Consider the following 12,367-nt stretch of genomic DNA (forward strand, 5'->3'; position numbering starts at 1 on the left):
TAACTACTTGGGAGGCTGAGGCAAGAGGATCTCTTGAGTCCAGGAGCTTCAGCCTGGATGATAGAATAAGATTCTGTCTCTTAAAAAGTAAATAATAAGTAAACATATACATTTTCTTGATTTATTTAGATGACTTTTACATTGCTTTTTATACAGTCTGAAGGTTTGCCTTTTTATAATTATGAATTCCTGTATAACTTTGGATAGTAACTCTAAAATTGACTCAGTGTATAGTTTTACTTGCCCAATATTAGGATAATGAAGAGGTTTCTTAAAATAATATTTTGTCTAAATGTTATAAAATAGTTTAAGGGTGAATTATATTTTCACCCTTATTTCAGAGCCAGACTTCCCAAGTTCTTCCAATTATGAGCTAGGTTTATTTCAAGTCACTTTAGTTCTCTAAGGCTCAGTGTTTTTAATATAAAATTGAGATTACTTGTGATTCCTTCTTTATAGAATTACTGTGAAAATAAAATATTAAATAAATCAGTATAATTTATAAGGCAATGAGCAGAGAGCCTGAAATTTAGTATTTCATCAACAAATGTTATTTTCATTCTTTTATTTTTCTTTTAATTTTCTTTGTCCTTTTCCTTATATTTCATATATACAAAAGCAGATGGGAGAAAATGCCACAGTCTTTCTTTTGTTATAAGGAGACTGTCATATTTCTTCTCACTTTGAAAAATTGAACTGTTTTTCCAGTTAATGGAAAACCCATTTAAAATTCCTTTTGAATTCTGAATTGTGTAACAACTGGAGTGAAATTTTGGCATTTCCAAAAGTGTCAGCTGAACTAAATTAATAGACACTTCCAGGAAAGAAAGAAATACGACACTGAACAAAAGGTTTTTCTTTTCTTTCTACCCAATCTTTTAAAAAGAAATACCTATGATTCTCCCTTTTTAAAAAGGCTTTTGTGATACTGGGGAGTACTGTTCTACAGCTAACATATTTGATTGCTGGCCCCCTTTTCGGTGCGTGGCAGAATGGTCACACCAATCATATAGTAGGAGTTTGGTGATGCTTGAAATAATGCAATAAAATTTGAGTTTCATTAAAAGCAGTGACTCATATCATGATTCTAATAAAGAACTAAACCATTTCATCAAATTTTTTTTTAAGATTAAAATGAGTTAAAAAATAGCATACCAGGAGCCTCTGAAGTTGAGCTTACTACAGATGCCAACACTGTTATTTTAAAATAGGTAAACATCAAAATGTAAAACTAAAATTAAGATGTCTTAAAGACACATTTTAAGTTATACAAATCTTCAGCCATAACAGTATATACAAATGTAATATTTTGCCACTGCTACTTTTAGGGTTTATATTTTTTATAAAAAAATTAAAAAAAAATTTTTCTACTTAACAAGTTCATAAGATGATCAAAACGATCCCTGATTCCTACACTACATACACAGATTTTTCTGAACATATATAATGTTGCTACTTGACATTTTCATTACACTGTCCTTCCTAGCTCCTTAAATTAATCTGTAGACAGTTTCCTATGGGGAAGAAGTTTCTTCTCTTCTTTAAACGTCTATCACACAACTCTTTTCTTTTTTTTTTTTTTTTTCTGAGACAGAGTCTCAAGCTGTCACCCTGGGTAGAGCCGTGGCACCACAGCTCACAGCAACCTCCAACTCTTGGGCTTAAGCAATTCTCTTGCCTCAGCCTCCCAAGTAGCTGAGACTACAGGCACTGCTACAATGCCTGGCTATTTTTTGGTTGCAGTTGTCATTGTTTGGTGGGCCCAGGCTGGATTAGAACCTGCTAGCTCCAGTGTACGTGGCTGGTGCCTTAGCCACTTGAGCCACAGGCGCCGAGCCTATCACACAACTCTTAACTGAATAGAAATGGGAGGAATTGTTTGTTCTACAAGTTCCATGTTACATGCTTCCTTAATCATATTTTAAAAGACATTTGTAACTTTGCAATAGTTTAGGTTGAGTCTTTTAAATCCACTTATTACATATATCAGTATAGATAGGTGCTGCATTCCTTTCGGATCCTTTGTGCTCTTGTATTTCTTGTTTTAGTTTGTGTTTTATAGTGTGCACTCTCTTGTACTTGAGGATTTGAACAGAATGTTAAAATTTAGCAAACAGAGCTGCCAATTTGAATTACATGCTCTCCTTTCTCTCACACCCATATACATTTATATGTACACTGCTGTGTATTGTATTTGTTCTTAGTCTTCTAAAAATGCATAAATCAAGTAGCCCCAACCAGTGCACAGTATTGGGGTTTGTGGAACTTTAATTCTGAGCACACCTTGGTCATTGCATGATATGATCTCGAGTCATATAGCATGATATCCCTCAAGTCATTGTCTCTCAGTCTCCTGGATTTAATACTAAAAGGATATGATGATAACCCAGCTGAACTCTGGAGGAAATCATTCAAAATGATTACCTAATGTTTCAGAACATATTGAAAAATATGAAGCACTTTGAAGTTCTAAGACTGCCTGATGAAAATATGTCCTGACATACTGTTTTATCATGGCCACCAGAAAGGACACACCCAGCCCTTTTCTCCATCAGTAACATATGCACATCATCTTCTATAGCTTTCATCCTTAGGGGAAACTCTGAATGAGTGTATACCTTGCACTGTGTTTTGATTCTAAATTCTACTTTCAAAATGTCATCTTGGGTGAATCATTTTAAGTAAAGCAAAGGGGAAATCTTTTGTTGTCAGTTACTTTTCTGTCTGAACTTTCACAATAAAAAGTGTGGCTTGTTTAACCCAGGTGAAAACAACAGTATGAATGAAGACAAGTGAATTAGAAGAAGATTTCTAATTGTTTATTAGTATTTGAACTGAGATGGAAATTAAATGCCATGAAAAGAAAATTGCTAAATTACTGTTAAATTATTGGTACTAGTGAAAAATGTTAAGTGGCTTTGACAGTAAGCAGAATAGTGATCAGCAATTTCTCTATGCAGAGGTTTCTGTGCACGTATAACTTTCTCTTCATAGGTCTTCTGATTCTGGTACCGTGGCATCCTCCGCGGGTTCAGTTGTTATCACTATAGGAATATGCTCAGATATCCATCCCTTTGGAGTCCTATTAAAGGACCGTCTGCCAGAGAGGGGGTTGCTAAAGGCCATGAACCTAGGATCTGTTAGCAGTAGTAGCTCAAAATCTGGAACCTTGAATTTAACTACTTTTGATGCTTTTTCAAAACCTCCAAATGGGGTGGCAACTCTGTGGGAAATGAAAAGAAAAAGAAATACCAATTAATATTCAAAATTGTTTGCCAGAAAATAGAAAATCATTTAATTCATAATTTTATGGGCATACTTATAATCTAGGTATGGTTTTCAGTTTCTGGCCTCTGAGGCAAGCATTTCCATTTAAGGCCTACGCTTTTATGATAAAACGGCCATTGGTAACAATTTCATGTAAAGCTTCTTTCTATGTGTCTTAGTTTTGGACAGAATCTACTCCCTGTACCTGTGCCTGTGCTCCTCACACACATTTCCGCCTCTGCTAACTATGTTTCCACTACTTTCCTGCCTGCCTAACATCTCTCGGCCTGGACATGTCCCACGGTTCTTCAGTTCTAACTTGCCTCCAGCAATCCCAGCCTACACTCCCTCAGCCAAATTCTGGTAGCATCAGTTGTTTTATGTCAGTTCATTTGATGCTTGTAACACATACAGTGTTTTGTATTATCAGCTTCTCTTTTTAGGAATATGTTTGACTTATCTATACATTTTAAATTCTTCGAGGGTAAGAGTGTCTTTTGCATCTTCCTAGCTCCACCTCAAAAACCTTGGCATCCTTTCATTTGTCCTCTGAAATCAAGTCCAACTTCCTTATCTTGGGATTCAAGGGCCCACATAACTTTCCATCTTGATTTGAATTCAGCATTTATTTTTTCATTCAGTACCATAGTTCCAAGTTGAAAGGTATGCTCAGTCTCAGCTCTTAATATTCTAGTGAAAGAGATAGGAATGTTTTTGTATATGTTTATGTTGATTTCTAGCGAAATTTACTCTAAGCAGAGAGAGAGAGCAAAAGCATGTAAGTAAAAGTATGTTTATTTCTAGAGAAATAATTACCTAATATAGCTTTCATCCTTAGGGGATGTTTATTTCTAGAGAAGTAAACATAAACATATACAAAAACATCTAATAGTGATGACAGCTACAGTATGTGGAGAGTTAAAATGGGGTGATGTAATAGCAAATGACTAACTATATAGTTACTTTAGATTGAATCATCAGGGAAGACGCCTCTGAAGAGGTGACATTTAGACTGCCATCTGAAGATCAGAAGTTGGCCATATGCAGTGTGGCTAAAGCACATTAGCATTTCCAGTGTAGATTATAGCTAGCACAAGGGCCCTAAGGCAGAAATAATATTGGCATATTCAGGAAAAGGAAACTTCTGTTGCCAGACTAGTTGGGGAGGATAGGGCAGAGGAGAGATGGGACAGAGAGGCAAATTTTGTAGGGCCTTTTCAAGTAAGGAACATGGGTTTTCTCCTAAGTGTGAAGGGAACCATTTGTAGGGTGTTAAGCAGTGGAGTGATGTAAATGAGTTAATCTTTAGGAAGATCATTCTGGTTGCTGTCATCGTGTTAAGAAGATTATAAGAAGACAGCAGTGGAAGCGGGGCAGGAGGGAAGGCACAGCAACAGTTGGAGCAAGAAACACGGCTTTGGATTTCAGATGTGTTCTGAGAAGAAGAAAAGAAGAGGATGGTTTTAGGATGTGTCTTAGAAGTAGAGTCAACAGGATTTGCTGATAAATTGGAGTAAAATTATGAGAGAAATAGAGAAGTCAAGGACAACTCTTAGAGTTCTATCAACTGGCCGGTAGAAGACTGAGAAAAGAGCAGGCTTGTGCTGTGGGTGGAATTATGCTCTAGACGTCTCAGTGGAGAGGTCAGCCATACAGGTGCTGCAATTTACTTTCATACACCCTTTCTTCCAGCAAATTGAATAACTGCTTGCTCTGCCCATTTATGTTCTCCTACCACATTGCTTTTATTTATACGCTTTTACTCTCTCTCTCTCTGCTTGGAGTACTGTGACCTTACTACATTTCTAAACCACTTTAAGTTCTAACTCACACTGAACTTTTCTTCTGGAAGCTTTCTCTACCTCTCACAGCCAGAGGTAAGCATTCCTGCCCTAATTTCCCATGGACTCTATTTTCACCTATCTGTAACCATATTTTCCATCTTTCATTATGCCCATTGGTATGTTTGCCTTATTTCTTACCAGACTGTACTCAAGAGGATTGGAATGTCTTTGATGTGTCTTTGTAACTCACTAAAATACACTTGTATTTTATTTTTCAATTGAAAAGCTATACTAAATTAGATAAAATAACTCTCCAGAATGCACTGGAAAAAATGTGTTAAATGTAAATGAGAGTCAAGATGGAGAATATTCAAGCTTCCAGAAGAAGAAAGCGTAACACTAGGATCACCATCATGATGTATGATAGAAGACGACTTTCCTTAGATGGAGGATGAGGAGCTGATAGAGCAAAGGCATCCAAATACGAGGGAAAGTTAATGAAAAAGAAAACAAAGATGCTACCTTGATATTAATGTCAGAATTTTAATATTGGTTAGTACAATGAGCTGTGTAGACAGGGGTGGGGAAAGGAATGTATAATAGGAAGAAAAACCAGGCTGACATAATCTTTTCTAAAGCATTAGATATACAAAGATACTAGAACAATGTTGGATGGGTGTTGAGGATAATAATCAAGTAATTATTCATGTATCAAAGTAAAAAATTATTATAGATATGCATGCACTCAGATTTGGTGTTTCCTTTCTCAGAGAACTACTTGAAGACATACTCCAACTAAGTGATAGCTGGATATTAATAATGAACTCAAGCAAAGTCATAATATAAAAAAGATTGGACTGGTTATGATAATCACTGGCTATGATATCATATCACGGGTATGATAATAAAACCCACTTTAAAAATACGACCATGGAAATTGAACACCAAGGTAAGCTACTATTCTTGGAAAAGATGTATCTAGTTTAGAATATTTACATGACAGAAGATAAATAGTGGTATACAGCTAAATTAACAAGTATTGATGGTGGTCAGGGCTGAGGGTATGGCAAAGAGGGTATATTTCTCATCCTCCCATGCAAGGTGAGAATCTAAAGTTATTGTTTTGTTCTTGACTTTAGTAATTGGAGAGATTGTTTCTTTATATATTTGACTAACCTAAAATAATGAGTAGAAGATAAATAGGATTTCTCCCCTCCAGATTGCCATGGGTGATGATAGTAAACAAAGTAGATTTCATACAGCAGCAAACTAAAAAATAAAGTAGGATAATCTAAGAAATGGGATTCTGGAGTTAGACTATCTAAGATAAAGAAATTACTGGACATAAAGAGGACATGATTCCCCAATCATTGCGTAAGATCTATTAACCATTCAGTATATTAATAGATATTTACTGAATGTCTCCTATGCGCCGGGTACTGTTTTAGACACTGCTATGGTCTGAATGTCCCCTAAAATTCCTGTGTTGATAACTTAATCCTCATTTCGGTAGAGAAGGAGAAAGCTGAAAAATTTGGTGATCTAAAAGTCAAGGAACAAAATTATTTCTTGGAAGACAGAATGATCAACCTTGTCATCTACTGCTGGGAAGTTAAGTAAACTGGTAACTGAGAATTCACCACTGGACATGGTAACACAGGGGTTAGTTTTTCAAGTGGAGTGGTGGGATGCAGTCCTGATTGAAAATGAGTTCAGGAAAAGACCAGCCCGAGCAAGAGTGAGACTCTGTCTTTACTAAAAATATAAAAAAATTATCTGGGTATGATTGTCCATGCTTGTTGTCCCAACTACTCAGGAGGCTGAGGCAAGGGGATCACTTGAGTGCAGGAGTTTGAGGTTGCAGTGAGTCATGATGACACCACTGCATTGTAGCCTGGGATGACAGAGCAAGTCTCTGTCTTAAAAAAAAAAAAAAAAGAACGTGACATTAGGAAATAGAGACAACATATATAGACTATCATTGAAGAAGAAAGAAAAAGGAAGGAAATAGGAAGTAATTGGAAAGGAGCCTGGGGAAATGAGAAAGTTTTTATTTAAGATGGGAGACATTTTAATAAGCCCATGTGGTGGTAGGAATAACTCAATAGAAAAAGAAAAAGACAATGATGCAGGCAAAAGAAGGGATAATTGCAGGATAAGCCTTAGAATGGATGAGAGCAGGTGGGAATCAGTATGCAATTAGAGGGGCTGACCTTAGGAACAGGACAGGAAACTCCTCAGCTTTTTTTTTTTTTAAAGAGGAAAAGGAAAGGATATGGGTTCCAAGGCACTCAATGGGCAAAGTTGGTAATGGGAAGTTGAGGTAGATTTCTTGATAATTTGCTTCCACTTTCTCAGAGAAATTATAAGTGAGGCCATCGCTTCAGAGTGATACACAGGTTGGGTGTTGGATGTTTGGAAAGAGAAAAGAAGGTGTGAATTGTCTCACAATTGTGTCTTACAATTCACAACTTCTCTTCTCTTTCCAAACAAAGACTGACAAACTGAATTGGGGAGAGAATGTTTTTGGATTGCTTGGTTGTGCTGACATTTGTGGTCATCAATTGAAGATAAGAAAGTTGGCAAAATTGTTGCCCACAGATTCCGGACTTAACCAGCATCAGAGCTGTAGCAGTTGAGTACAACAGTTGGAGAGAGAAGCAAGGGAGACAAAGATCATGTACAGTGGAGTGATAATAGTGATGGCTGTGAAATCTGGTTAAGAAAGAAAGGAGTGTGGTCAAAAGGGATTAATGGACTTGGAAAAAATGAGATGGTTTTGGTAGGTGGGACTGAAGGATCATTGAAATAAAGAATAAATGAAAGGAAAAGATGTAAGGTGGTAGAATAGAATGCCTGATACTGAGATTTTAGTGGCTTGCTCCCCCTCTTCATCCAGTTCTCTTTTTACCACCACTGTGTGAGTCATTTACTTTTCTCGTAAATGAAAACATTCTTTTCTGTTCTATCACCCACCTCCTACCTCCTAGATCCAGTGAATAGTTGATGTTTGGAAAGCAGAGTTTTCTTTTCTTTTCTTTCTTTCTTTTCTTTTTTTTTGGCACCATTGAGACTACATCCTGTTTGTTTGAATTTTATTGCTCTCAATACAGAAATTAGAGTCCATTAACAAAGATGTTAAGCATTGAATGTGAAAGGCTATTTGTAAGATTTTGAAGCCCTCCAAAAATAGTTTCAAGTCTATAGTCAGAGTTAGTGAAGGAAACATTTCCACTGAAAAGTTGGAAACATTCTACTAAAAAATAACTGTGCATCTCTGTAATTCCCATAACATAAATTTCCCAAACAAAGTAGAAAAGTCATTTTTCCACTTTGTCATCTATATAGTGAATAATAAGCCTGTTTTGCTCAAATTCAAAGCTAATGGTGGCTCACACCTGTAATCCTGGCACTCTAGGAGGCCAAGGCGGGTTGATTGCTTGAGCTCAGGAGTTGGAGACCAGCCTGAGCAAGAGAGAGACCTTGTCTCTAAAAACAGCTGGGCATTGTGTCTGGAGCCTGTATTTCTAACTACTTGGAAAGTTGAAGCAAGAGGATTGCTCAAGCCCAAGAATTTGAGGTTGCTGTGAGCTATGATGCGACAGCACTCTACCCAGGGTGAAAGAATGAAAATTTGTCTGAAAAAAATCCCCAGAAGCCAAAAAACAAACAAACAAAGGGCGACGCCTGTGGCTCAAGGAGTAGGGCACAGGCCCCATATACCGAAGGTGGCGGGTTCAAACCCTGCCTTGGCCAAAAACTGCAAACAAACATACAAACAAAACCCCCCAAAATTAATAGATGCTTTGTTGTTTATTTTGATGGATCAGTGAGGTGACTGCATTTATAAAAATGAATATTGTTGGATATGTAATAAACCCACAATAATTACTAGTTATTCTATAATGAAAAGAAGTAGATGAAATGGTTGTGTAGAAATTATTCTACTAAATACCTAATGAATCTTAATCATATAATCATAAGATTTATTTTACAGAGGATGAAGATTAGCCCAGGTGAAGTAACAAACTCAAAGTCATAGCATTTTTTTATTCCAAAATATTAAACGGGTACAAATATTTGTACATGGATCACTTTTGTAATACTTTAGTGTCCATCACCCAAATAGTGCTCACTGCACCCATTAGGCAGGCCTTTGCCCCCCCCACTTGATTTCCACCGAGTTTTACTTCCCTCTTGCACATATGTGCTCATTCATTAGTTCCAATTTAATAGTGAGTACATGTGGTGTTTGTTTTTCCATTCCTTAGATACTTCTCCTATGGTCTCTGGTTCCATCCAAATTGTTGCAGAAGGCATTCATTCATCCTTTTTAATGGCTAAGTAGTACTCCACGTATCAGATGTTTATGAATCTGCTCATGAATTGATGGGCGCTTGGGTTGATTCCACATCTTTGCAATTGTGAATCGTGACAGATCAAGTTATTGTACAGTTTTTTGAAGCAGAGCTGGGAACTTCCTCGCTCCTGGTTTATTGTTAAGTCCTTTGGGTTTTATAAAGTATTATTTTTTTAAAACATTAAACATACTTAAAAGGAATATAAAACTTCAAAGTCAAATTAGATTCTGGGCCACTTTGGAAATGTGATTAGACTTGGGAGACACAAGTCACATTTTATCTAGTCATTATCACTGTTGAACCCTATCAGACTACTTCTTATCCTTCTATGCTTTACTAACAATATCTAATAATTAATTAGATTATCTAATATCTAGTCATTATCACTGTTGAACCCTAACAGACTATTTCTTATCCTTCTATGCTTTACTAACAATATCTAATAATTAATTAGATTATCTAATATCATAATAATGCAGGACTGCAAATTTTACTCTTTGCAAGGACTGTAGAAATACCTAGAAATTGCTTATTTCTCTCTCTCCATTTCTCCCATTTATGTGTTTGCAAAAATGAAAAAGAATAGTTATAGCATAATGAAGTCTTAATGTAATATGTTGAATTATTTAATAAACAGAAAATAAAACTCCATTTTATTTTTTAAACAGATAAAATGTGTGACAAACTAAATTTTTGGTCAAATTAGTTTCTCATGATCTTGAATAGTTTCATAAAGTAAAATCCTGCTAACCTGCAACAGGGGAAACGATAACCCAGTTTATTCTGGAAATCATTTCAATCTCTATTTTAAATGATTGGAATGTATTCTAAACTAATCAAGGAATGGCTATTGTCACATTTAATTTTATGACTCAGATACCTATTGAGATTGTTTTGCCTATGTGATTTTTTTGAAAGAAAAACTTTATTGAAGTATTAAATGTATAAAGAAAAGTGCAGTCATAAGGTAAAATCAATGAATATTATTTTTTCCTAATATTTGTTGTTATATTTAAAAAACAATGCTTTTTATGTTGATCTCGTATTCTGTTCTCTTGCGAAATTCACTTACTAATTCTCATGAATTACCTGCAGCTTCTTTTGAATTTGTCTATAGACATAATCAGATCATTTGTGAATGACAATCTTATTTTTCCTTTCTTATACCGTTTATTTATTTTTCTTCTCTTATCGTTTAGCAGGGGCCAACAAACAGTATCTTTGTTTGAAAATGTCTAAGAAGTAGGTTTTGGTTTTATATTAACTCTAAGCTTTAAATACTATCTTCAGTGGTATAGAATGGTAGGTTGGCAGTTATTCATTACATTATTTTAAAGATGTTATTCCTTTTTCATCCATAATTTCATAGTTCTTATTTTTACTCATTTTAAAATAATGTGTCTATTATTTCCTATCTTTAAGATTTTCTTATGGTTCTTAGTTTACAATAACGTACTTGTGTGTGGTTTACTTTGAATTTATTCTTGAGTTCTTGGGTAGTGTAGTACTTCTTGAACCTGAGGCTTGATGTCTTTTGTCAATCTTGAAAAATTCTTGGTCATTAATTCTTCCAATATTGTTTTCTCTCTTATTCCATTCTGAAACTCTAGTCATGCACATATATTGGCATTTTTATTGCTACTACAAGTATGTCATTTGCTTAAAACTTCCCCCGCTCTGCTTTAGTTGGAACATTTTCTGCATCAGTTTACTAATCCTATCTTCAACTGTGTCTAATCTGCTATTAAATCCATTTAATGAGTTTTATAAACATTTCTATAATTCGGTATAACACAAATACAGAAAATATCATAGAGATGCACATAATTCTGTGTATAAAATTTATAATCTTGAAATGACTGCACATTTTAGTAGCTACTCCAGAGCCCTGTACATGTCTTACCCAGTCACAACCCCTCTTGCCCCTAGTAGTCATGAACATTTTGACTTTTATGGGAACATAAACTTATAAAATAATTTTTTAAAGTTTAGGATATTATCCTAAATAAGATAAGCTAGTCACAAAAAGACAAATTCTATATGATTCCACTTACATGAGGTGCTTAGAGCAGTAAAAACCATAGAGATAGAAAGTGTAATAGAATGGTGGTTGTCAGGGCAAGGCAGGAGGAATGGGGAGTTATTGTTTAATGGGTGCAGAGGTTCAGTTTTATAAGATGAAAAGAGCTATGGAGATGGATGGTAGTGAGAGTTGCACATTATAAGTATATGAGTATATTGCATTTAATCCTACTGAGATGTACACTTAAAATTGCTAACTGTTATGTTATGGGTATTTTACCACAATTTTAAAACTTGAAAATAAAAAAAAAAAAAGACCTGTAGAGATTATTGGAATCTCTGAATGATGTCATCTTCCCTGCAGAGGGGATTTACTTCTGTCATGCTGGCAGTCTGATTTAGCTGAAGTGGCCTTTATTCAGTGTGAGACTGTGTTGGTTGGGCATGGCTTTGTGAAGGCTGGTCTATTACTTGTTCACCTGTACTTAAATGATATAATCCTTTAGGGTTCCCAGTTGAAAGCTTAGAATATTTGCCAGGCCTCCTCCTGCTTGGAAGTCCCTATACTTCTGATTTTGGCCTTGCCAGACTGGAAATTGCTGAAAAATTTGCTTAGCTTTCCAGACTGTTAGTTATTGCCAATAAATCAACAAGTACAACAAGGGGGAAAATGGTACCAAATGTTGGGTTTACATTTCCAGATTTCCTTTATTGTTTAGATCTTGGCCTTACCTGCTTCCTTGGTAAATCTTCTTGTATCTTTTTTTTAAGCTAAATATTCTGACTATTTTTATAAAGTCAATTCTGATGTAAACTATTCTGCCATAGCTGATAAGGAGATCCTAAGTATATGACTTCTTATTGATTTGGGAAGAATTTAAACCAAAGATGTAATAGGCATATCTCAGGAATATTATGGGTTTGGTTCTAGAC

At 35.4% G+C, this 12,367-nt stretch overlaps 1 protein-coding gene across 1 annotated transcript in view; it reads right to left on the bottom strand.

Annotated features, from left to right (window-relative positions):
* Positions 1-2,797: 2,797 nt before the first annotated feature.
* Positions 2,798-12,367, bottom strand: part of MYOZ2 (myozenin 2) — a 37,293-nt gene continuing 27,723 nt past the window's right edge. Inside the window, exon 6 of the mRNA XM_003800062.3 lies at positions 2,798-3,223. Coding sequence (XP_003800110.1) covers positions 2,989-3,223 — 235 coding nt within the window. The 3' untranslated portion in view covers positions 2,798-2,988. The remainder of the gene's footprint in view (positions 3,224-12,367) is intronic.

Source organism: Otolemur garnettii, unplaced genomic scaffold, assembly GCF_000181295.1.
Source record: "Otolemur garnettii isolate 467f Iridium unplaced genomic scaffold, OtoGar3 scaffold00164, whole genome shotgun sequence".
Classification (NCBI taxonomy): Eukaryota; Metazoa; Chordata; class Mammalia; order Primates; family Galagidae; genus Otolemur; species Otolemur garnettii.